General features: G+C 40.7%; 2 protein-coding genes across 4 annotated transcripts in view; both read right to left on the reverse strand.

Annotated features, from left to right (window-relative positions):
• LOC110521446 (RNA polymerase II elongation factor ELL) overlaps positions 1–12,566 on the reverse strand; it is a 40,709-nt gene extending 28,143 nt beyond the window's left edge. The window contains exon 1 of the mRNA XM_021598990.3: positions 12,136–12,566. Coding sequence (XP_021454665.1) covers positions 12,136–12,270 — 135 coding nt within the window. The 5' untranslated portion in view covers positions 12,271–12,566. The remainder of the gene's footprint in view (positions 1–12,135) is intronic.
• Positions 12,567–13,099: 533 nt separating this feature from the next.
• LOC110521447 (peptidyl-prolyl cis-trans isomerase FKBP8) lies at positions 13,100–22,224 on the reverse strand. 3 transcript variants are annotated; one of them, XM_021598991.3, is made up of 9 exons: positions 21,893–22,224; positions 19,544–19,799; positions 19,288–19,457; positions 18,991–19,079; positions 17,983–18,203; positions 17,723–17,895; positions 17,555–17,632; positions 14,290–14,430; positions 13,100–14,137 (listed from the first exon to the last, which is right to left on the reverse strand). In XM_021598991.3, exons 2-9 carry the CDS (start codon positions 19,785–19,787, stop codon positions 14,051–14,053), a joined length of 1,203 nt encoding a protein of 400 aa, XP_021454666.2. In that variant the 5' UTR covers positions 19,788–19,799; positions 21,893–22,224; the 3' UTR covers positions 13,100–14,050. The 3 variants fall into 3 exon arrangements, with proteins under 3 accessions (XP_021454666.2, XP_090087486.1, XP_090087485.1); XM_090231360.1 differs by having other exon boundaries at positions 19,544–19,639; positions 21,893–22,023; XM_090231359.1 differs by having other exon boundaries at positions 19,544–19,732; positions 21,893–22,022.
• Between the last annotated feature and the right edge of the window lie 2,943 nt (positions 22,225–25,167).

Consider the following 25,167-nt stretch of genomic DNA (forward strand, 5'->3'; position numbering starts at 1 on the left):
AGTGGTTTCAAGATGCTATTTGCGTTGGAGGTTTGGTCCAACAGAATTGGTCGTATGGACACCGAAACAGACTTTATTTTACAGTAATAGAGCATAGAAAGGCTAACAATACTCTTTTTATGTCTCAACTGCTCAAGTTGCATGCAGACACTACCAAAACAGGATAATCAATGAACATTCATTTTCCAGAATTAAATGCAGTTTTCGCACAGCCACATCCCGCAAGCAGCATTTTAACTGTTTTACTGTCTAGTCTGTTTTATAAATGTGCAATAAGCATAAAACACAATTATATAAAAGGAATTGGCAACTCGTTCCCATTCTGAGAAATAAGGTAGGCCACTTGATTTCAACATCTGAACAAAGTGGACAGGCTAGCATGCTGTTCAAAAAATGTTGGAGACGGACAGAAGGGTGTGTACATAATAATTAAACTTCTGCCTTGTTAGCTAGCAAATAGATCCAAATTGACTAAACATTAAAAAAAAAAAATATATATATATATATATAAGCTGGCTACTTACTAGCACGTGCATTATGCATGGTTCTGGTCATTTAAAAACATTTGAAAGAGTTTGAAAGCCAGATCAGTGATTACTATAAAAAAGGGTGAACTATTTTGATAAAATAATGAATTGTTAGTGGGTCTTGTGGTTGTGGAAGACTTACAGGCCCTTCAGAAAGTATTCATACCCCTTTCCTAATTCCATATTTTGTTGTGTTACAGCCTGAATTCAAAATTGATTAAATTTATGTTTTTCCTCACCCATCTACAAGCAATCACCAGAATTACAAAGTGAAAATATGTTCTTAGAAATGTTATAAAATTGAAACACACAAATCTTATTTACTTTTTCACATCTGACTCTTTGGCAGCGATTACAACTGTGAGTCTTTCTGGGTAAATCTCTATGAACTTTGCACACCTGGATTGTACAATATTTGCACATTATTATTTTAAATTCTTCAAGTTGATTGTTGATCAATGCTAGACAGCCATTTTCAAGTCTTGCCATAAATTTTCATGCCGATTTAAGTCAAAATTGTAACTAGACCACTCAGGAACATTCAATGTTGTCTTGCTAAACAACTCCAGTGTAGATTTGGCCTTGTGTTTTAGGCTATTGTCCTGTTGAACGGTGAATTTGTCTCGCAGTGTCTGTTGGAAAGCAGACCATCAGGTTTTCCCACAGAATTCTGCCTGTACTTAGCACTATTCCATTTCATTTTATCCTAAAGAACTCTATAGTCCTTGCAGATGACAAGCAAACTCATTACATGATGCAGCCACCACCATGCTTGTTGAATTTGCCCTAAACATGACACGTTGTATTCAGGACAATAAATTAATTTCTTTGCCACATTTGTTGCAGTTTTACTTAAGTGCCTTATTGCAAACAGAATGCATGTTTTAGAATATTTGTATTCTGTACATGCTTCCTTCTCACTCTGTCAATTAGGATAGCATTATAGAGTAACTACAATGTTGATCCATCCTCAGTTCTCCTATTACAGCCATTAAACTAACTGTTTTAAAGTCACGGTGAAATCCCTAAGTGTTTTTCTTCCTCTCCAGCAACTGAGTTAGGAAGGATGCCTGTGTCTTTGGGTGTATTGATACACCATCCAAAGTGCAAAAAATATCACCATGCTGAAAGGGATATACAAATCTCAATTTTACCCATCTACCAATAGGTGCCCTTCTTTGCGTGGCATTGAAAAACCTCCCTGGAATTTGTTTGCAATTCACTGCTCGAATTATGGACCTTACGGGTAATTGTATATGTGGGGAACAGGGATGCGGTAGCTATTGAAAAATAAAATGTTAAAACACTTGTTGCACAACCTGTGACGAACAAATGTTTACTTCTGAACTTATTTAGGCTTGCATAAAGGGGTTTAATACTTAGACTCTAGACAGCTTTTCATTTTTTATTCATTTGTAAAAAAATAAAAACATAATTCCACTGTGAGGCCATTGGGTTATTGTGTGGAGGCCATTGACAACATCTCAATTCAATCCGTTTTAAATTGAGGCTGTAACATAACATGTGGAAAACGTCAAGGGGTGTGAATATTTTCTGAAAGCATTGTACTGTATATTTAGCCTAGGTATAATTTCACAGGACCTGAATTAAGATTATTCCTGACTGAGAAGCAGTGCATTTTTACCTTTGATTGTACAACAAAGCATAGAGAATACAGATATCATAAATACATTCATTTGAAGGGAAAAAATGTACATATGATTTTTAGGCTATAATCACCCAGCCCTAAATTGAGGGATGGTGATCCTTCAACATTCAACTGTTGTTGGCAATTTAATGGGTGATTTGGACACTGGGAAGTTCTTGACGTGCAGATTAGTTGGCAAAGTGTCAGCTGATCTGCATGCAAAGAGATAAGGCAGATTACATGCACAGACCGTGCCAAAGTAAAAGGCACAGCACAATGTTTTCACCAGTGCTTTCCCCTTTTAAAGTTAGGCCTCTAGTTGGATTAGAGTCCTGCAATAGAATAGGGAGTTCTAATCCCCATCCACAGGACCTGCCGGTAACCAGACTATCCAAGGACTAAAATGTCACAGGGTCATTAGGAGACCTAGTCCTAAAACACTGCAGGTGGCAAATTTTCACTGTGCATTTTGTACCAAATCAACATGCCTGTAGATAATCTCAACAGTGCAGTGATGAGACTTCCCTCACCTCTCCGGTTCAAGTTTTAAATTGAATGTAGCATCAATGCTCACAAAAATCAATCATTGCGTCAAAGGAGTCCATATTGGCACAGATCTTTGAGATAAAAATGTATTGTTTTTAAACAGAAATCAAGTTATATAACTGCTAAATGTATTAAAACAACATTAAAACAGCTAAAATTATGATTGACTGCATAAGAGGCTGTCTCCACATGTAAATGTGTTTTAGAAATATCACAGTGGCATAGCACCAAAGTTCCAATCATTGGGAAGATCTGTGTAACACTAAACACACTCAGGTAGTTTACAACAGCTGTCTGCAGAGGAATTGATAAAAAATTCCATAAATAAAAAGTTGCAACGTGAAGGTGAGAATTTCTATAAAGCTTCTACAATCATCTTAAATTGGAACTTGATGTAATCTACATATTCTTTAAATAACTTTGCGAAATCACCCAATGACACCAAAACACAACAGTTGGGAGTTCCAGTTGTAGGTAGGAGCGAGGGAAAACTATTCAGCATGTGACAAAGCACCAGCCAACTCAAACTTCAAATATCAGCGCATGTCAAATCAAATGACCATACAAATATGTGACATTAACTAAACCTGTGACACGAGTGTAAGAACAGACGCTGTTATGAGGATAACCCTGAACTTTCCAGGACTCCTCTATGAGGGGGCCAGTGGAACGGAGCAGCTCCCCACGTTGGCCCAGGGCCTGGGACATGGTGCTAAGATCCACCAACCGCTCATTTCCACACACAGTGATGGCACCGGATCAGCACTCAGCAGGACAGGACATCATCTGGGGCAGCTCCCAACGCTTGACTACTGGGAAATTCACAGCGCAATGACTAGACACATGAGACCTAGCAAGAATGCAGGTCAGCTCTGTACACAGTGATACCAGACCATCCAGTGTGACTAGCCCACGGGACTGAGGGCCACACCATCCATGACATTTTGGAGTCATATTTGGCTGTGGTTATGATCTCGCTAGCTAGTGCCCCATTTGTTCTGTTCAAACTGGGGAGTCAGCATTACATAAATATCCATGGCACCAGGGGCCTCAAATATAACCGCTGCGTACATTTTACACTAAATATCTGAGCAATTTTAGAAAAGACTGCGCACATACAAAAATAGATATATAAAATTGCTGCACGCCATATATACACATATTTCCCATTATAAATCAGACCCATCCTGAAATTGTGTGCGTGAACGAGCATTAAAACTCAGCCTGAAAAATGCCCTTATATGCTGTATACTTTGGAAGAATTGAAATTAGGCAAAGGATATTTAAGGAAATACCAAGGAATAACTTGATTAAATATCCTTGGAGGTGTTGAGAGAATGTTTTATTTTACTTATTCAGTGACATTTGCTGTATTTGACTGTTTCTGAAAGAACAATCTATTGCAAATTGTGATCATTTCAATTCACTAATGTTTTGCGTTTACTTTTTCTAAATATGCTGCACTGCCCACATTTCCTAGCATGTCTACTCAAAAAAAAAAATGTTTTAATTACAGTAGGCTTACTTAGTGGTTCATAGCGCAAAATACTTGTTCAACACACACAAAAAGCTTAATTCTCTGAAATTATGTGCACAAATTTGTTTACATCCATGTTAGTGAGCATTTCTCCTTTTCCAAGATAATCCATCCACCTGACAGGTGTGGAATATCAAGAAGCTGATTAAACAGTATGTTCATTATACAGGTGCACCTTGTGCTGGGGACAATAAAAGGCCACTAAAATGTGAAGTTGTCGCAACAATGCCACAGATGCCTCAAGTTGAGGGAGTGTGCATTTGGCATGCTGACTGTAGGAATGTCCACCATAGCTGTTGCCAGAGAAGCGAATGTAAATTTCTCTACCATAAGCCGTCTCCAACGTCGTTTTAGAGAATGTGGCAATACAGCCAACCGGCCTCACAACCGCAGACCACATGTAACCATGCCAGCCTAGGACCTCCACATCCGGCTTCTTCGCCTACGGGATCGTCTGAGACCAGCCACCTGGACAGCTGGTGAAACTGTGGGTTTGCACAACCCAAGAATTTCTAACCAAACTGTCAGAAACCAAGATAATCTGCATGCCCGTTGTCCTCACCGGGACCTGACTGTGGTTCGAAAATATTCACCTTCTATGGCCACTGGTACGCTGGAGAAGTGTGCTCTTCACAGATGAATCCTGGTTTCAACTGTACTGGGCAGATGGCAGACAGCGTGTATGACATCGTGCAGGCGAGCAGTTTTCTGATGTCAACGTTGTGAACAGAGTGCCCCATGGTGGCAGTGGGGTTATGGTATGGGCAGGCATAAGCTTTGGACAACGAACACAATTGCATTTTATCAACAGCAATTTGAATGTACAGAAATACCGTGATGAGATCCTAAGGACCATTGTCATGCCATTCATCTGCTGCCATCACCTCATGTTTCAGCATGATAATGCACGGCCCCATGTCGCAAGGATCTGTACACAATTCCTGGAAGCTGAAAATGTCCCAGTTCTTCCATGGCCTGCATACTCACCAGACATGTCACCCATTGAACATGTTTGGGGTGCTCTGGATCGACGTGCATGACAGCATATTCCAGTTCCCGCCTGTATCCAGCAACTTCTCACAGCATTGAAGATGAGCAAGACAACATTCCGCAGGCCACAATCAACAGCCTGATCAACTCCATGCAAAGGTGATGTGCTGCATGAGGCAAATGGTGGTCACACCAGACACTGGTTTTCTGATCCACGAACAAACCTTTATTTTTTTGTAAGTATCCGTCCTCCCATTCATGTGAAACCCATAGGTTAGGGCCTAATTAATGTATTTAAATTGACTGATATAAAACTGCAACTCAGTAAACTCTTGAAATTGTAGAATTTATATTTTTGTTCAGTGTAATAGCATACAACAGACCCAGTTAAATGAGAGATGAGTATGGTAATTTCTTGCAAGTTAAACGGTCATCGGGAATATGAACCCATTATGACAAGAAAAAGCAGTGAGGAATTAGTGTAATGTTATGAAAATATGTATTATGTTTATTCATAAAACATTGTTTGTTTACTTGCGATATTAGAAATGACAGTAGGCTATTCAGAGACATATACAGTAGCCTAAAACACAAATGGAAAAGGTATATAGTCTGTTCTACCGTTAAACTGTGCTCAGGATCAGATAGATCAAAATACTTAAAATTGTTTATATTTAGTGTAAAGTGATGGCACTTTGTAGGCCTATATGTTACTTCAGAAGTATGAAACCATCAGTCAGAAAAGATGAGGAATTTATTCTGAAATGATATTGGAAATTAAATAGATGCCCATTTCTAACTATTTTAGAATGCAAAAATGCCCCAAAATCTTAGCGCTTCTCACTAACAGCAAATGTTTGCATCTTATTATATTTCCCCGTTTTTGTTATGAATAAGCGTGTGGTCATATCCCCCATTTTCTCAAAATACTAAGCTACTTGCAATGCAATACTTCAACCAATAGAAACGGTGCATACACATGGTCTACAGTTAATGCGAAGCACATTCTCACGTCAACTTTTGCGTGACAATTGGCGCACATGTTTTAGGGTATATTTTGTACGTACGCACTGGAGACCTGCACAAAACCTGTACCAGTCGCTGTTACTTAAACCTACCTTGAAGAGTCACAGAGCACATGAAACAAACTTCCAATGTGCGTTCTTTGTCAATTAAGCAAATTACATTTAAGTTTCAGATAACAATATATGGGATACAGTTACAAAATTGGTTTCATCCAAAGCGTGGGAATTTTTGTTGTAAAAACAGCAACAAGATGTAAAAATATACATTTAATTTAGTCTTACTTCATGGGATGATTGAGCAATTGGGTGGAAATTGTGTATTCCATTCTTATAAAAGACACATTGCCAGTGACAGAATTGAAGGCTTTCACCAGGAGAGGTAACAAAAGCTCATACTAAGTGGGATAGAGGACAGCTCTCATTTAAGCTCAAACAGTTCCTTGTCTCTGGTGTCAAGGTGAATTTTTTTTTGCCCAGAGCACTAATGTCACTCCTTGTGCCCGTCAGCAAACTAAAAGGCTTTAGCCTAGACGGAAATGCTCCACAAAGACGAGGCTAGTTTGTGAAGGAACTTATATCAAATATCTCTGGAAGCCTACTAGCAAGACTGGATCACTTGTGAGAAACACAAAATGTTCATGTTGTATTCTGAGTAACTTAATGGGTAAAAGTTTTGGCTAAGCTTTAATGAAAAACTCATTTGAAATTAGAAACACTTCTGTTCACCCTTGTATTATATATTGAGCTAAATTCTCTACACATACCAGGGGCCTGAGGGTTGATGTACTGTGTAAGGAATATAATGTAAAAATTCACTGCCTGCACAGAATCCAAGAATAACCTGGCCATTACCTAACCCACTGACACCAAAAGGCATTGGGCCAAAACATTAGTGTCAATCATACCACAGAGGGACACCAAGTTCAACTCTTTAAATCCATTTAGCTGAAATAGCACATTTTAGGAGCCATTTTAGCTGCCAATTTTAGGTGCCATCTTAAAGGTTCTGGCATGATTTGATACAATGACTGCTTTTCTATAAAAAGGTAACTGCTGAAGTAACTTGAGGCATCTGGCAGCAAAATATACTTAAACAGAAACAGGCAGCCAGTTAAATAAACACTGCCTATCAACAGAAGACTGTACAGTAATAGGATGTTCTGAAAAGGTATTGGACCGGTATTCAATTCTTTACATCAGGCTAGTCTGACAATAGGGGAAATCTAGGCCAGAGAATTACTGATTCCTCATAAGAAAATGGTCGTGTTACAACACTTTGCACAACATTAATTATTTTCTGGATCAAAAAGGGGTTTAGGTGGTGGGCCTGGCAGGTGGCACGATCAGCACATCTACATTTTACAGGACCCATTTATGGCTGCGTAAAGGATTTTGTTCATTTTTAAAGACAATTTTCTAAGATTCTACATACTCTGCCAAGGAGCTGAGATAAAATTGTATAGTTTTAAAGCTAGTTTCCTGACATCCTATGAATTTTGCCATAGCTAATGCGGTGTGCTTTTGCTCAAACAATCAAATGAATACTGTTTAAGTCAGTGTTTTTGGAATTTTCAATTCTCCCTGTCTAGCTTTTACTGTAGTAATGTTTAGTTCTCAAAGATATTATAGGTCCATTGTCATTTACACATACTTTCTAGTTTAAGAGGTTAACGTTTACACAAAGCATTTTTATATCACGAAAATGTAATTTCCAATTGTATTTATAATAATTTCTGGACTTTTTTTCCTCTTCCTTTTTCAGATTGCCTAGGGACCAGCCCAAAGATAGATAGATAGATGGATAGATGGATGGATATATAGTAATTTTCAACTGAAGGCACATTATTTCCTCATGTGTGTCAGTCTCCAGGCTGAGAATCCCCAGGATGGAGCTCCAGTTCACTCTGTCCTTCTGATCAGATGTGCAAACAGAGCAACGGGTTGACATTGGCACTGCTCACGTCAGACATGGATAACAGTCTGTCTGCCATGCTACCTGAGGAATATTGCACAATGCACTTACAAAGCACAATGCTCTAAAGGCTGTATATTATAATACCATTCTCTGAGTAGGACTTGACCTAGACAAAGAATGAATGAATCACTGGATGGTGAAAAAGGACATGGTGTTAAAACAAAACTTTTTATATGCCATATGTTAGGGGGTTCACTCACTGCTCTAGAATGTAGAGAAAAACAGCGCAATTCAAGGGGGTGCTAAGTAATGTCAAAACGTAGTTCTTTGCCAGAATTAATTAGATCGTTCTCTACAATATTGTAACCTTAATGTACTTGACAGTGTTGATTAAATAAGAGCGTTAATTTTCTGTGACAGTTGCTTGTTTTGACCATGCTGCTCTTGGTTGCATCTCCTCCATATTTGGCGTTGGCAGGTGGTACCATTTGAAGGTGCTTCTGTGGGTTGAACCAATCAAAATTAACTTAATACGTCGTCATTTTCATTTCCAGATCCTTGTCTTTCATTGGCTATATTGGCGATCAATCTACATTGAGAGGCCGTTTCTATGGCGATTTAAAGGGCAAGACTCAGAAATACACAATGTCCAAGGTCAGATATTGAAATTCAGTCTTAATATATATTTAAGTCCCCATTCAGTTTTATATTCAGCAGATTTCATTTAGAAAAAGCCCATGTTTTCACTCACGAACCTGTAGCCACTAGTTTGAATGTCTGCTGACAACCAAAGTTATTGCCGTTCTACCGCGAAACAGCGCCACAGAGTTCTATTGAGCAGTGACCACTTTTTGATCATGCCCATGATGACATTCCATTCACTCTAAACATGCTAAATTCTCAGAGTAAATCTGTAACTTTTGAACCATATATGGCAAAGACATGGAGTTTGGATTATTTTTCTGAAGCAATTCTGCATTTGTTATAAACCTTGAATTAATAATTTTATGGGTGAACACCCAAATGTGTTATCGACTTCCTCCTGGTCAATACAGGGCCAGAGGCAGTACTTAACTATTTAATCTACAAAACATTTAAGTAATTCTACTGTGTGTTTGGAATAGACATAGAACTCCCCAGACAGAGGAAAAGGGACCAGTCAGACCTTGGGAAATCACTTCACAGCTGTTTATCCTGGGCACAGATATCAAAACTGGAGCACAAGGCATTGCTTGTCATCTTAAACCGCAAAGAAGGGAGGGAAGTTATGGCCTTTTTCAAGATGGCTCTTATTGTGTTTTTGTCTCTGTGGCCAGTCGACTACAGGGCTGCGGCTGAGGGACAACAATGATGCAAGATTGACCTCTCACCCCTCCCAGCTTCAGCTTCCAAACCACAGTGTTCCATAAGGGGGGGGGGGGGGGTCGTCAAAAGGGAATCAATGGCTCCCTCTAACAGGAAAAGAAGATGTCTAGCTAGGCCAAACTGTGACTAAGGGGTTATTCTTAAACACCAGTGAATATAGGACGAGGTATACAATGACACAGTTTAAGTGCTTACTCAGGCATGTCTGTACAGGAGGACTTGCATATCAACTGTAAAAAGGCTTAAAGTGGGATACATTTCAACACCTCAATCAGCAGATACTCCAATATGAAAATATCATACCAAGTAGTGATTGGGGGAGGAGGTCATTACTGATGTCAATCACAATACATACTAAATTGTGAGAACCACAATACTTATGGGCACCTAAGTGTAGTATTAATATCCTATTGTGAGGTCCCTGGCAATTCCCAGCCCTAGTACTAAGTATCAAATGTTTGTTACATGTGTTGAACACAACTGGTGTAGGCTTTACCGTGAAATGCTTGCTTATGACACCTTCCCAACCATGCAGAGTTAAAAAATAATAAGAGGCTGTATCTTTAACTCGTGTGCAGTAAGCACAGACACAAAAAAAAAGCCAGATTCCCACAAATTGGCAATTAGACAACAGTACAGTGGACAATGGAGCCTGGGGATGAAAGGCATAAAAAAGTGCCTCTATTCATCAACTACAAAGCTGCGTAATGTCTGCATCCTCTGAAATCAGAGCCAAGCTGGGGTAGGGAAATAAAAGAGAAAAGCTACGGTACTATCCCTCCAGCTGAACGACTGCAGCTTTCATTCAACAGAATTGGCCAGTTCTCCAATGACTAGGCATCACAAAATACATTTCTCAAGCACAAATCCCATACACAGATTCCTGTAATTTCAAACCCTTGAATGTACAATATTTGTGTATCCAACATCAACTGTAACTAACAATGTAGTCTTTAAATCAATGTTTCTTTAGCGGGCAAAAATGTGCATGAACAGCATGATTACCACATATTTGGAGCAAGATTAGCACGTGTTACAAATAAAATGTTTTAATACTAATAGGCCATATTTTTCAAAGAAAAGCACAGCAGGATACCATCTATGTTCTTATTAGCTACATCAAGGACGCTGCATTGCTATCAAGCTAGGTACATAATGTTTTTTTTTTTCTCCAAACGGTTTCAAAGCACACTGGCTATGTTGGCCACTTCCTCTTCCCTAACTTAATCAATTTAAAGACAAGAATCATAAAACTACTTGCCATACTACTGGGTGTTAGACTGTAGCTAGATGTGCATGAACACAAACCTTGTAGTTGGTTTCCTGGCCTGCCAGGCTTTCTCAGTCAAATGTATGTATGTTTTGTTTATTCCATGTGTAACTCTGTGTTGTTGTATGTGTCGAATTGCTACGCTTTATCTTGGCCAGGTCGCAGTTGCAAATGAGAACTTGTTCTCAACTAGCCTACCTGGTTAAATATATGTGAAATAAAATAAAAATAAATAGAATAAAATATAGATGGCATGGATCAATGTAGCCACCGGTGGGAACCATATATATCTCGCTAGCAATTCAAAACAACTCAAAGTCCATGACTGAATAACATCACAAGAACATTATTTACCAGCTGGCAAAAAACAAAAAAATCAGTCAGGGAAATGCTGTAAGTGGGAGGTTAAACTGACAAAAAAATACAGCAAGCTCGATATGGTAATTTGGGCTACTGGTGGCTAGCCTCCAAGATGTCTCACTTTTCACGACTGCCAGAAGTAATATAAGCAAAGCAACATAACGCAAGGGTTTTATTGCACTTCACTTGTTGACTGCAATTCATACATGGCTGGTTTGCTAGATAACGTTGAACAAACGACATTGCTCGCCTGAGTTTAGCGTCAGCTCAGCAAACTTACCTAGCCTCACGTTTGCTACTAAACTTGGCCAAATGTCATCGATCGCTGTTCAACATCACTACATGGATAATTATGCGTTTTAGCTAGTTGGTTGTGATACGCCCCTAGCTTCATTACTGACCCTAAATCAAAGGTTTAACATCAAAGCTAGCCAACTTAACTAATTGGCTGGTAAGCGAACGTTACAGTACCATAGTTTGCAACGTTATGTAAATGTTTGCTAGTTGGCGAATCAAGTTGACCGTTTTGATCGTTCCAATTAGTGGTGGTAATGAAAAAACTAGACATAACTAACTAACAACCTGAATCCTTGCGGAATTCTTACTTTGCCTGCCAACATAGCTAGCGCACTTGTTACGTTAGCTAGCAAATCTTTAAAGGCTGATTGGCTTGAGTTTTATATTGAAAACACACACACTGGAAGCTACCAGCCTCGTTTAACACTGGGTTCATTTAAAAGGGTAGCTGAACGGTAATCCTAAAATGACTCGTTTGTGTGTAGTAATAAACATGCATCTAACTCGTGTAGCTAGCTAAATAAATAAGTAACGATGGCTAATGAAGCTTGCTGGCATGGCAGCGAAGTAGCCAGTTGCTAACCAGCTAGCTATGTCAGCCAACGAGCAAAATATACCTAATATGTAGTTACATTTACTTGAGTTGTTCAATTACCTTGCTACTCTGGTAACCTTCAAATGCCCTCAAGGCGCTGTCAGTGAGTTTTACGTGAAAGACGGAGACATTACTGCCATTGCTCACTCGTCCACAGGACAGTCCGTAGCACTGCTCCTCCTTCAACGCCGCCATCTTGCTACCATTGCCTCCACGCTCGCGCACGAGCAGCACTCTGTCGTAAACGCAGAAAAACTCCCACAGCTTTCTAATGAATATACATGTTACGTACACGGCGTGATGAAGTCATAAGTTAATAATACATTGAAACATGCTACATAATATAAACATAACATTTATGCGCGACAAATAAGTTCAATTTTATCGGGAGGATTTATCATAAACTGTTTCTTTACTTCAATAAAATGAAGCACTGAGGAGAAAATATGAATCATTAAAACATGAGACATGTCTGACCACTGGTTACCAATGGAAAGCATATCAGAGATGTGCGTAGGAAGGAAGAAGGAAACATTAGGTCACTGGACTACGTCAACGTCTCATTGAATCCATGAGTTGGGAATGTCCAGTCTAACACATTGGTACCAAAGAAATGGAACATGAGAGGAAACACTAAGTAAATGACTATCGGTCTTCAGACAGATACAGTTAGTTGAAAGGAGAGGAGTGTCAAACAATACAAAATAAATAAAATCAAGGACACAAAAAACATCACAGTCTAGTGGTCTCTACCTTCTATAGTGCTGTCAATCCATTTACTAGGAGAGTAACAGTGGCGAGCTTTCAAATTGGCCCAATTGTGTAGGCATGGAGTCTATGCACTGTAATAACAGAGGTGATGAAGTACTCCCAACCTGTCAAAGATAGCTTGACAGTTGTATGGATGACAAGACAACTTCAAGATTACAGTATTATCAACCTTCCGGAATCTGATGAAACAGCATCGATATCCATGCTTATAAACCTAGGGTTGTTGCAATAAAGGTTACTTGGCTCATAGTAAAAGAGTTGACAAACTTTTATTGAAATAAATACAAAAGCAACAAGTGCGAGAATGTGAGAAACTCAAAAGCAACAAATATCTGCAACATTTAACTCTTTTTACATATGGTCTATTGTAGAGAAAAAAACAATTTCTCATGTGACAACAAAATGATAGAAAAATACACCTCAAAATAGAAACATTTCACATTTAAGTTGTCAAAAACAAAAACTACAAAACAAGCAAAGTGACCAAACCTAAAATTGGTATTAGAATGTACACCCTTCAAAGTTTGGTCTCAGAATCATCAAAAGTGAGGTACACTCCATTTACTTTATAAATAACAAATTATATATTAAAGCATGGGTTTTAAAGGAATGTGACAGTTTTCATTGACCAAGACTGTCTGAGTGTGGATCACAGGGCCAGATAATACACCACCTAGATTAATGCCATACCCCCCCAACATTGGCACCATCCCAATAACAAACAAGAGCAGAATACCTTTAACATTTTTTTTTTTTTTACAGAATTGTACACTTAAAAAAATAAATTAACACACATGACCACATCAGCTAATTTTAGATAATTGACAGATCATTCCTAGAATTATAATTTCAGAGTGCTCAATCAATTCATTTTTAGAATCACTACCAGAGGAGCTCAATTCATTGGCAGCAATTAACAATTAGTGTCTGTCAAATGGACATACATACATTTGAAAATCTAGAACTTTTCATATACAAATATTGATTGTATGGTATTTGTCACATATAATTATCATTCTCCCAAGGAGTAACAGAATAGTGTGACAAACCTATGGACAGCCACACTAAAGAGGTGACATAAGACCCATTTATCCCCTTTTTTTTTGTTTGTTTAGTTCCAAAAGGCACTGCCAGATGTCCAGTTGCTTTTTGTGGGTCCCACTTTGCATGGAGCAGGCAATCACCAGAAAAGTATTTCTCTCATCTAATTTCTGGCAGCTATGACAACTGACAAGGCGACACCTCCAATGGCTACTGCAGTGGCACCGAAGAGCCATTTCCAGCTGACAACCTGTGGACAATATACAAGAAATGTAAGGCTTTCTGTTGACACCTGGAATAAATCAATTTCTGATCCCCAGCTGATTTTACATCAACTAGTGTTAATTCCAGCATCAGTTTGTTGACATGAGCAGGTGAAGCATCTTGAGAGGATGGTCTCACCCATGAAGACCTGGCCTGGTGTTTCTGCATGCCGCTGCTGCCGCTGGCTGGGTTGCCTAGCATCTTCTTGTACATGGCCTGCTCTGCGCCTTTCTGCTCCGAGTGCTTCTTCACCAGCTTGGAGAGTTCTGCATGGATGGTCTACCCCAGGAGACAGAAAGTGTGAGAATAATCTGAGGCGTACTACTCCCCACTCACGTGTATATCATACACATTCACTCATAACACTTTCCCAATGGCTTGTGCACCATAATCGTCAGGTGTTCTGGTAACTGCAGATGGCTTGATTATTGGCCCTTGATGCTACTGTGAATTTAATTTGCTTGCTAATAAAAAAAACATGACTTTATATCAAGTCTCTGACTCATTCCTCTGAAGGGTTGGTAAGTTGGCAATTTAGGACATTTTCACAGCATTGGTCAAAATGTCTTATACAGCCTCTGAGGAGCCACTTACTGGCACTGTGTTGTGGACAGAGGACGGTAGAGACTTTGGGTAAGTGGCTGCTCTTAGTCTCCTCTCCCACTGCTGCTAAGACTAAATGGGTGCTTGACAGTATTACATTTCTACAGGACACCATTGGCTTCTCCATGTTGCAATACTTCTGATCATGTACAGTCGTAGCCAAATGTTTTGAGAATGACACACATTTTCACAAAGTCTGCTGCCTCAGTGTCTTTAGATATTTGTCAGATGTTACTATAGAATACTGAAGTATAAATACAAGCATTTCATAAGTGTCAAAGACTCTTATTGACAATTACATGAAGTTGATGCAAAGAGTCAATATTTGCAGTGTTGACCCTTCTTTTTCAAGACCTCTGCAATCCGCCCTGGCATGCTGTCAATTAACTTCTGGGCCACATTCCTGACTGATGGCAGCCCATTCTTGCATAATCAATGCTTGGAGTTTGTCAGAATGTGTTTGTTTTTTTGTTTGTCCACCCGCCTCTTGAGGATTGACCACACGTTCTCAATGGGATTAAGGTCTGGGGAGTTTCCAGGCCATGGATCCAAAATATTGATGTTTTGTTCCCCGAGTCAATTCTGACAAACTTATGGCAAGGTGCTCCATCATGCTGAAAAAGGCATTGTTCGTCACCAAACTGTTCCTGGATGGTTGGGAGAAGTTGCTCTCGGAGGATGTGTTGGTACCATTCTTTATTCATGGCTGTGTTCAAAGGCAAAATTGTGAGTGAGCCCAATCCCTTGGCTGAGAAGCAACCCCACACATGAATGGTCTCAGGATGCTTTTCTGTTGGCAGCGCTCACCTTGTCTTCTCCGGACAAGCTTTTATCCGGATGCCCCAAACAATCGGAAAGGGGATTCAGAGAAAATTACTTTACCCCAGTCCTCAGCAGTCCAATCTCCGTATCTTTTGCAGAATATCAGTCTGTCCCTGATGTTTTTCCTGGAGAGAAGTGGCTTTTTTGCTGCCCTTCTTGACACCAGGCCATCCTCCAAAAGTCTTCGCCTCACTGTGCATGCAGATGCACTCACACCTGCCTGCTGCCATTCCTGAGCAAGCTCTGTACTGGTGGTGCCCCGATCCTGCAGCTGAATCAACTTTAGGAGATGGTCCTGGCGCTTGCTGGACTTTCTTGGGCGCCCTGAAGCCTTCTTCACAACAACCGCTCTCCTTGAAGTTCTTGATGATCCAATAAATGGTTGATTTAGGTGCAACCTTACTGGCAGCAATATCCTTGCCTGTGAAGCCCTTTTTGTGCAAAGCAATGATGACGGCACGTTTCCTTGCAGGAAACCATGGTTGACAGAGGAACAATGATTCCAAGCACAACCCTCCTTTTGAAGCTTCCAGTCTGTCATGCTGATTGAGTTGAAAAAACAGAGTGATCTCCAGCCTTGTCCTCGTCAACACTCACACCTGTGTTAATTAGAGAGTCACTGACATGATGTCAGCTGGTCTTTTTGAGGCAGGGCTGAAATGCAGTGGAAATGTTTTTTGGGATTCAGTTAATTTGCATGGCAAAGAGGGACTTTGCAATTCATCTGATCACTCTTCATAACATTCTGGAGTATATGCAAATTGCCATCATACAAACTGAGTCAGACTTTGGTGAAAATTTATATTTGTGTCATTCTCAAATTTGGCCACGACTGTACACACCAGTAATGTTTGAAGACAGAAATGACATAACTGCTGCCGTTCTTGTCATCTTTCCCCATTTCACAAAAAAGTTATTTGAGAAGATAAAAGCTAATTGCGTTTACTTTAATGCATGTATTCGGACAAGAAAACCATAACATCCATAAAAAAATAAGTAGGGAGTGGACCAACATTTTTTCATCTAAATCTGCAAGCTTTTAATCTAGACCCTTGAAATTATATCTGTAATGGTTTATTGCTCCTAATCTTAAAACACTTCAGTGAAAACATCACCACAAACATGCCCGGGTAGCTACACGTTAGAGAGTATACAACCAACTCGTCAGTGGTGCACTCTGCATCCCAGTTCAGATGGCAAGAGCATGCCTAGTGCTAATGGAAGATTTAAAAATAATAATAATAATAATGTTTGTTTAACTAGGCAAGTCAGTTAAGAACAAATTCTTATTTTACAATGATGGCCTACATCAGCCAAACCCGAACAACGCTGGGCCAATTGAGCGCCCCCCTATGGGACTCCCAATCACAGCCGGTTGTGATACAGCCTGGTTTTGAACCAGGGTGTCTGTAGTGACGCCTCAAGCGCTGAGATGCAGTGCTTTAGACCGCTGTGCCAAATCGGGAGCCCCATGAACCACTGAAAATCCTTAACCACCCACAAAACACACTTGTGCACTACATTAGAGCCCGAGAAACAAAACACACTGTATGGGACATTTATAAAAGACATTCAGCGAAAGCACGATTTCACAGGTTGGTGTGCAGGACTGAAAAAAAAAAGGACAGTCGGCAGGAGTGGGGAGGGTTGGACATGAGTGGTAAGTATTAACATGCAGCTGGTCCAAGAAGACCACACTCTGTAGTGCGCTGTCAGATTGCCCCGTTCACTGAGCCTCATGTCTAAGCAATGCCTTATCACCTGGGAACAGAGGAACCAGCCTATTTACAGAGACAACAACAAACTCAGATCACCAAAATGAGTATGCAGTCCACCTGGTTTCCCTTGTCATCAATATTAGAGAATGTGGTACCACCTGGTGGATGTAAGTGAAAACTGCAACAAATTGTGGTCCTGAGAATTTGTTTACGTTCTCCAGCTTTCTAAATAATGTTTTTGTGAAGGTGGAGTGCAATACCTTGTTACTTGGTTCCAACTTCAGGGCCCTCTTCAAAATCTTTATAGCTTCAGCATATTCCCCTTGCAAGGCCAATACCTAGAGACACAGATGTAGTCCATGGTGATACTTTCAGAGACGGACAGTCATATTCACAATTACACAACTGGTCAGTTGTGTGAGACCTACCTTGCCTTTGCGGAATAGGGCTTTTATGTTGTCTGGCTGGTGGGCCAGTACTGAAACGCAGGACCGTAGTGCCGCTTCATAGTGATCCAACTTGAGCTGGGCAGCTGCCATGTTGTTTAGACACTTCACCTTCACGTCCATCAGCTCCTCCTCTTCCTCCGGGCTAATGTCCACTGAAACAGACACACAGCAACAGTAAGTTACAGGGAGCCCAGCCCCATCCAAAAACAGTTATTTTGCAAAAAACACATCTCTGTCACCTTTAGAGTTGGACTCCGTGACCTGCAGGGCGATGCCATAAGAGTTAACAGCGAAGGCATAGTCCGCTCTCTGGTAGTAGACATTTCCCCTCTCCCTCTTCTGCCCAGCCAGGGCGATCCTCTCCTGGGGGGACAGGAGCTCAAGGTCGGGGGCCTCAGTGGCATCAAGCAGCTGGACCTCCAGGGCCAACGCCGCATTGGGAGGCACATCAGGGGCAAGACTGCCAGCGGTGAAGGCCAGGGCACGGAATCAGAGAGCAAAGTCAGAACGTGTACTATAAGCACTGAGCTCTAGAGATTTTTACATTTATTTTACCAGGTAAGTTGACTGAGAACAGATTATAATTTACAGCAACGACCTGGGGAATAGTTACAGGGGCGAGGAGGGGGGGGATGAATGAGCCAATTGGAAGCTGCGGATGATTATGGGAACAGTGATGGTATGAGGACCAGATTGGGAATTTAGCCAGGACACCAGGGTTAACACCCCTACTCTTACGATAAGTGCCATGGAATCTTTAGTGTCCACAGAGATTCAGGACACCCGTTTAACATCCCACCCGAAAGACGGCACCCTACACAGGGCAATTTCCCCAATCACTGCCCTGGGGCATTGGGATATTTTTTAGACCAGAGGAAAGGGTGCCTCCTACTGGCCCTCTAACACCACTTCCAGCAGCATCTGGTCTCCCATCCAGGACCAACCCGCTGAGCTTCAGAAGCAAGCCAGCAGTGGGATGCAGGGTGGTATGCACCATTTCACTCACTATTCTTTCTGAGAAAGAAAGAGGGCTGAGGTGTTTAGCTTTGCTCCCATTAAAAGGTGCAGCTACAAAGAACCATATCAGGCACAAGTTCATGATATCTACTACGACTTCATGAAGCATAGGGAGAATTTCAGAGTTATCTTTATAGGAAATTACAATCTCAGAATAGATTACTTGTTTGGGTAACAAGACATGCCAGTGAAACCACAAAGAACCAGCAAGATTAAGAAATCCTCCATACCTCCCCAAGGCACCATATGCATATTTAGCATTGGCTTGGACAAGGGCCTTCTCCCTCATTTCCATGAGCTGCACTGTGAGATCCAGAGCCTACAAGAGCACAATAGACTTAAAGCACTTCTCACCATCTTGGTTTGGATGCATTGCTAGTGAATATAAACTCGACACTGAACTTGAAATACAATTCCATCAATTTACACTTCTGAGATCGACTAACATCATCACTACCTTGTATGCAATCAGATCGGATTTGCCTTCACATAAAATACTGAGTATTTTAAGTGAATACTGAATGTACCTGGATGACATCACCATCTCCCAGAGTGAAAGAGAGCTCAGGTTGCTCTTCTATAAGAGTCCCATCAGCCAGTGAAGTCTTCAGGTGAATCATGACATTCTGGCCTTTTGTGGGCCTGCTGTCTGGCCCATTCCCTACCTGTAGGACTTTCTTCTTTAGCTGGCCATTACCTGCAAATAGATATGTGAGAATATGACGGTCACCCAGTGATGTTCCTTTCTCTTTGACCTAAAAATAGAAAAGGTAATTTTGTTACCTAGCATATCCATCCATTCATCTAGTGGAGCTGAAGTGCCAGTGTTTTGATCCTCTACAGGCTCCTCTGTTTTAGTCTTCTTCCCACCCCCAGCATCTTCCAAAGGAGGAGGGTTGTCATCAATGTCATCATCCAGCATCTCAAAGTCTTCCCCACTGTCCAGCAGCGAGGCTTTCCCTGACTTCTTCCCTAAGAGAACCATCTCCGGGTTATCCCCTGCACCCTTCACCTCTTTGTCAGTCATCTGTTGAAATGCCTTCAATGCGATTTAGAAATACAGATGAGAATAAACAGGGGTAATTTGGTTAGCAGCATCAATTGTGCTGCCAATTAAGGGGTGTTATTGGCTATACACACACACTCTCTGGCATCATACCATGCAGCTTGTTTGGAAAGAATGGGTTGCTGTGGTTTGGCCAGAATCATCCATGATTCTGGGTCTGGTAACGTTAGCTAGATACCACAACAGTGAAGACGCATGGCGTTCATGGCGCATTGACGTTCACTCCCACTGCACTAAAAACTGCTATGGTGAAACGCCTTCTGAAGAAAAGTAATCTAGATTCTTCAGCCAATCGCCAACCTTCTATTCTTAAGCAAAAGTCTGGAGAAATTTGGTGTTTAAACAGCTAAACGAATTAACTGCCAACTGTATTTTTGAAAAATTCAAATCTGTTTTTTGTGCCCACCACAGCACAGAGACACCTTTGGTTAAAGTGGTAAATGATCTTAGAGCCAACAGACGCCAAACAGCTCTCTGTCCTTGGATTTAAGTGATGCATTCTACACTGACCATGATGTCCTTCTGGACAGACTGGAGATGTGGGTTGGCCTCTCTGAGACAGTTCTAAATTGGTTTAGGTCTTATTTAACCGGTAGAGTGTGTTGTCACCCTTGGTGAACATAACTCAAGAAAATACATTTCACGTGGCTTTCCACAAAGTTCGATTTTGGGTCCGGTACGGTTCAGATATATATATATTACCCCTTGGCAGCATTATCAGAAAGCACAGCATTCATTTTCAATGCTACGCAGATGATAACATTTTTATTTCTGTGTCACCAGAGGATTTCAGCTCCACGGATAAATTATTAGTGATTTAAATAATTGGCTGGCTCACTTCCTCCAGCTAAATCAAGACAAACTCGAGGCACTTATTGTTGGAGCCAAAGCAGAGAGAGAATCTAGCCACACATTTTAATTAATGGGCAATAAAGATTAAACACCAGGTAAAGAAAACCTTGGTGTTATTTTAGATTCTGAACTCAATTTCGAATCACAGGTTAGGAATGTGAAGAAAATAGCTTTTTACTACATGAGGTACATTGCCAAGATGCAGCCGTTTCTCTTTTAGGGTGTTACAGAGAGACTCATCCATGCTTTTATTACAAGCAGGCTTGACTACTGTAATGCTCTCGTCTGGTCTGCCCAAGAAAGCCATTGGTCAACTGCAAAACATACAGAATGCTGCAACATGGGAACTGACCAAGACCAGATGGAGAGCACACACACTACACCAGTTAAGGTCTCTGCACTGGCTGCCTGTGAGCTTTAGAAATACTTTAAAGATTATTCTATTGGTTTTAAATCAATCCACAACTGTGCACCCAAATACAAGTTAGACATGATTTTAAGTTATGTACCCAGTTGGTCCCTCAGGTCCTCTGGCACTGGCCTTCTAACTATCACAAGCTTAGGACCAAGAGGCATGTAGAGGCAGCCTTTAGTTACTATGCCCTCAGCCTCTTGAACAGCCTGCCAGAGAACATGAGGGGGGGCAAAACTGTGGACATATTTAAGTGATCTTAAAACATATTTTTAGCTTTGCTTTTCATAAGGGTGCTTTTTAGTTGTTCAGTTTGTTTTATCTTATGTCTGTAGTGTAGTAAATATTTCAGCTTTTATTTTCATGTTTTTAAATAATCGTTTTCCTGTAAAGCACAATGCGTTGCAATCCATGTCTGAAATGCGATGTATAAATAAAGCATGATTTGATTTAGAGAAACGTCAGAAAACAGACAGATAGCTAGCTAGGTAATTAGTGCGTTAGCTAGCAAGCAATGTAGCTAACTAGGACTGTGCATTAGCTATTGGTAACTACTATCGCTTGCTAGCCATATTACTTAGCTAACTGTTCACATTTTTAAAATAATTTTGGTGATAAGAATGTACAGGATTTCAGTGGATGTTTCGAGAACTTTGAGAAGTTTCTTGTTGAGAGACTACTTTAGCTACAGTATTTAGCTAGCCGGTTTCGTTATCTTATACAAATTGACTTAACTGTAGCTTCGTTAAAATGAACATGAAGAACAAAATGACAACAAGGAATCAATTAAATTACAAGTTACCTTAAAATATTATATGCTTGGTAAATAGACTGAACACTTGATCGAAGAAGAGTTTGTGATGATAGCTTCGCTTGATCCTTCAGTAAATTCAGCAGGCTCTTCCTGTTCACCTTGGGCCTGACATCTTTCCTGTATTTCTATTGGCTTATAATATTTAATCAATCACACGATTGGTAGATCCCAATGACAGTCAAACAAATGACCTGACTGTTCAAACCAATAATGTATACACACCCTGGATTGCTAAAGATATGTATTGGCCCTTGAGAGTGTTTGAAGCAGCCAGTATGCCATATTGGCACTCCTCAGTAAGAATAGTCCTCCATAGGAATGAATGGAATTCTGCAGTATTTCAATTAAATGTTTCAAGGACTAAAATACATGTATTTAAGCATTTTTGTTGTTATAGTGGGGACATTACATTAGTCATCTCCAAAAAAGTATACTTTAAAGAAATTGTTTTATATATACTTTTTAAATGTTTATGTTAAACTCACATAATTTAAAAGAATAATTGTGGCAAAAACGAATGTCGACATTAATAGACATATTTCTATGGCTTCCAAAATATTTTTACGTCGTGACGGAGTGATAAAGATGGAAGCACAGTGACTTCAACACAGCGCCCCCTATAGTCATCTAGTGTATATATAAATCGTTGGTTCAAACGTGCAGTTGAAGTTAGAAGTTTACATACACTGAGGTTGTAGTCATTAAAACTCATTTTCAAACCACTCCACAAATTTCTTGTGAACAAACTATAGTTTTGTGAAGTCAGTTAGGACATCTACTTTGTGCATGACAAGTAATTTTTCCAACAATTGTTTACAGACAGATTATTTCACTTATAATTCACTGTATTACAATTCAAGTTGGTCAGAAGTTTACATACACTGACTGTACCTTAAAACAGCTTGGAATATTCCAGAAAATGAGTCAATTGGAGGTGTACCTGTGGATGTATTTCAAGGCCTACCTTCAAACTCCGTGCCTCTTTGCTTGACATCATGGGAAAATCAAAAGAAATCAGCCAAGACCTCAGATTTTTGTAGACCTCCACAAGTTTGGTTCATCCTTGGGAGCAATTTCCAAACACCTGAAGGTACCAAGTTCACCTGTACAAACAATAGTACGCAAGTATAAACACCATGGGACCACGCAGCTGTCATAATGCTAAGGAAGGAGAAGTGTTCTGTCTCCTAGAGATGAACGGAGTTTGGTGCGAAAAGTGCAAATCAATCCCAGAACAACAGCAAAGGACCTTGTGAAGATGCTGGAGGAAACCGGTACAACAGTTTCTAGATCCACAGTAAAAAGAGTCCTACAGTGCCTTGCGAAAGTATTCGGCCCCCTTGAACTTTGCGACCTTTTGCCACATTTCAGGCTTCAAACATAAAGATATAAAACTGTATTTTTTTGTGAAGAATCAACAACAAGTGGGACACAATCATGAAGTGGAACGACATTTATTGGATATTTCAAACTTTTTTAACAAATCAAAAACTGAAAAATTGGTCCACGTATTCTAAGTCAGAGCTGTCCAGAGTAGTGATGCGGGATGGGCGAGCAGGTGCGGGCAGCGATCAATTGAAAAGCATGCATTTAGTTTTACTTGCGTTTAAGAGCAGTTGGAGGCCACGGAAGGAGAGTTGTATGGCATTGAAGCTCATCTGGAGGTTAGTTAACACAGTGTCCAAGGAGGGGCCAGAAGTATACAGAATGGTGTCGTCTGCGTAGAGGTGGATCAGGGAATCACCAGCAGCAAGAGCAACATCATTGATGTATACAGAAAAGAGAGTCGGTCCGAGAATTGAACCCTGTGGCACACCCATAGAGACTGTCAGAGGTCCAGACAACAGGCCCTCCGATTTGACACACTGAACTCTATCAGAGAAGTAGTTGGTAAACCAGGCGAGGCAATCATTTGAGAAACCAAGGCTGTCGAGTCTGCCAATAAGAATTTTGTGATTGACAGAGTCGAAAGCCTTGGCCAGGTCGATGAATACGGCTGCACAGTAATGTCTCTTATCAATGGCGGTTATGATGTCGTTTAGAACCTTGAGTGTGGCTGAGGTGCACCCATGACCAGCTCTGAAACCAGATTGCATAGCGGAGAAGGTATGGTGGGAACCGAAATGGTCAGTAATCTGTTTGTTAACTTGGCTTTTGAAGACCTTAGAAAGACAGGGTAGGATAGATATAGGTCTGTAGCAGTTTGGGTCTAGAGTGTCATCCCCTTTGAAGAGGGGGATGACCGCGGCAGACTCGACAGCCTTGGTTTCTTTGGGAATCTCACACGATACGAAAGAGAGGTTGAACAGGCTAGTAAAAGGGGTTGCAACAATTTCGGCAGATAATTTTAGAAAGAGAGGGCCCAGATTGTCTAGCCCGGCTGATTTGTAGGGGTCCAGATTTTGCAGCTCTTTCAGAACATAGGCTATCTGGATTTGGGTTAAGGAGAAATGGTGGGGGCTTTGGCGGGTTGCTGTGGAGGGTGCTGGGCAGTTGACCGAGGTAGGGGTAACCATGTGGAAAGCATGGCCAGCCGTAGAGAAATGCTTATTGAAATTCTCAATTATAGTGGATTTATTGGTGGTGACAATGTTTCCTAGCCTCAGAGCAGGTTGCAGCTGGGAGGAGGTGCTCTTATTCTCCATGGACTTTACAGTGTCCCATAACTTTTTAGAGTTAGTACTACAGGATGCAAATTTCTGTTTGAAAAAGCTTGCCTTAGCTTTTCTAACTGCCTGTGTATATTTGTTCCTAACTTCCATGAAAAGTTGCATATCACAGGGGCTATTCGATGCTAATGCAGAACGCCACAGGATGTTTTTGTGCTGGTCAAGGGCAGACAGGTCTGGCGTGAACCGAGGACTATATCTATTCCTAGTTCTACATTTTTTGAGTGGGGCATGCTTATTTAAGATGGTGAGGAAGGCATCATCTACTGACGGGATGAGGTCAATGTCATTCCAGGATACCCCGGCCAGGTCGAATAGAAAGGCCTGCTCGCAGAAGTGTTTCAGGGAGCGTTTGACAGTGATGAGTGGAGGTCGTTTGACCGCTGACCCATTACGGATGCAGGCAATGAGGCAGTGATCGCTGAGATCTTGATTGAAAACAGCAGAGGTGTATTTGGAGGGCAAATTAGTTAGGATGACATCTATGAGGGTGCCCGTGTTTACTGATTTGGGGTTGTACCTGGTAGGTTCATTGATAATTTGTGTGAGATTGAGGGCATCAAGCTTAGTTTGTAGGATGGCCGGGGTGTTAAG

The sequence above is a fragment of the Oncorhynchus mykiss genome, chromosome 4, assembly GCF_057628025.1.
Source record: "Oncorhynchus mykiss isolate SJ-2025 chromosome 4, ASM5762802v1, whole genome shotgun sequence".
In the NCBI taxonomy this organism is placed as follows: Eukaryota; Metazoa; Chordata; class Actinopteri; order Salmoniformes; family Salmonidae; genus Oncorhynchus; species Oncorhynchus mykiss.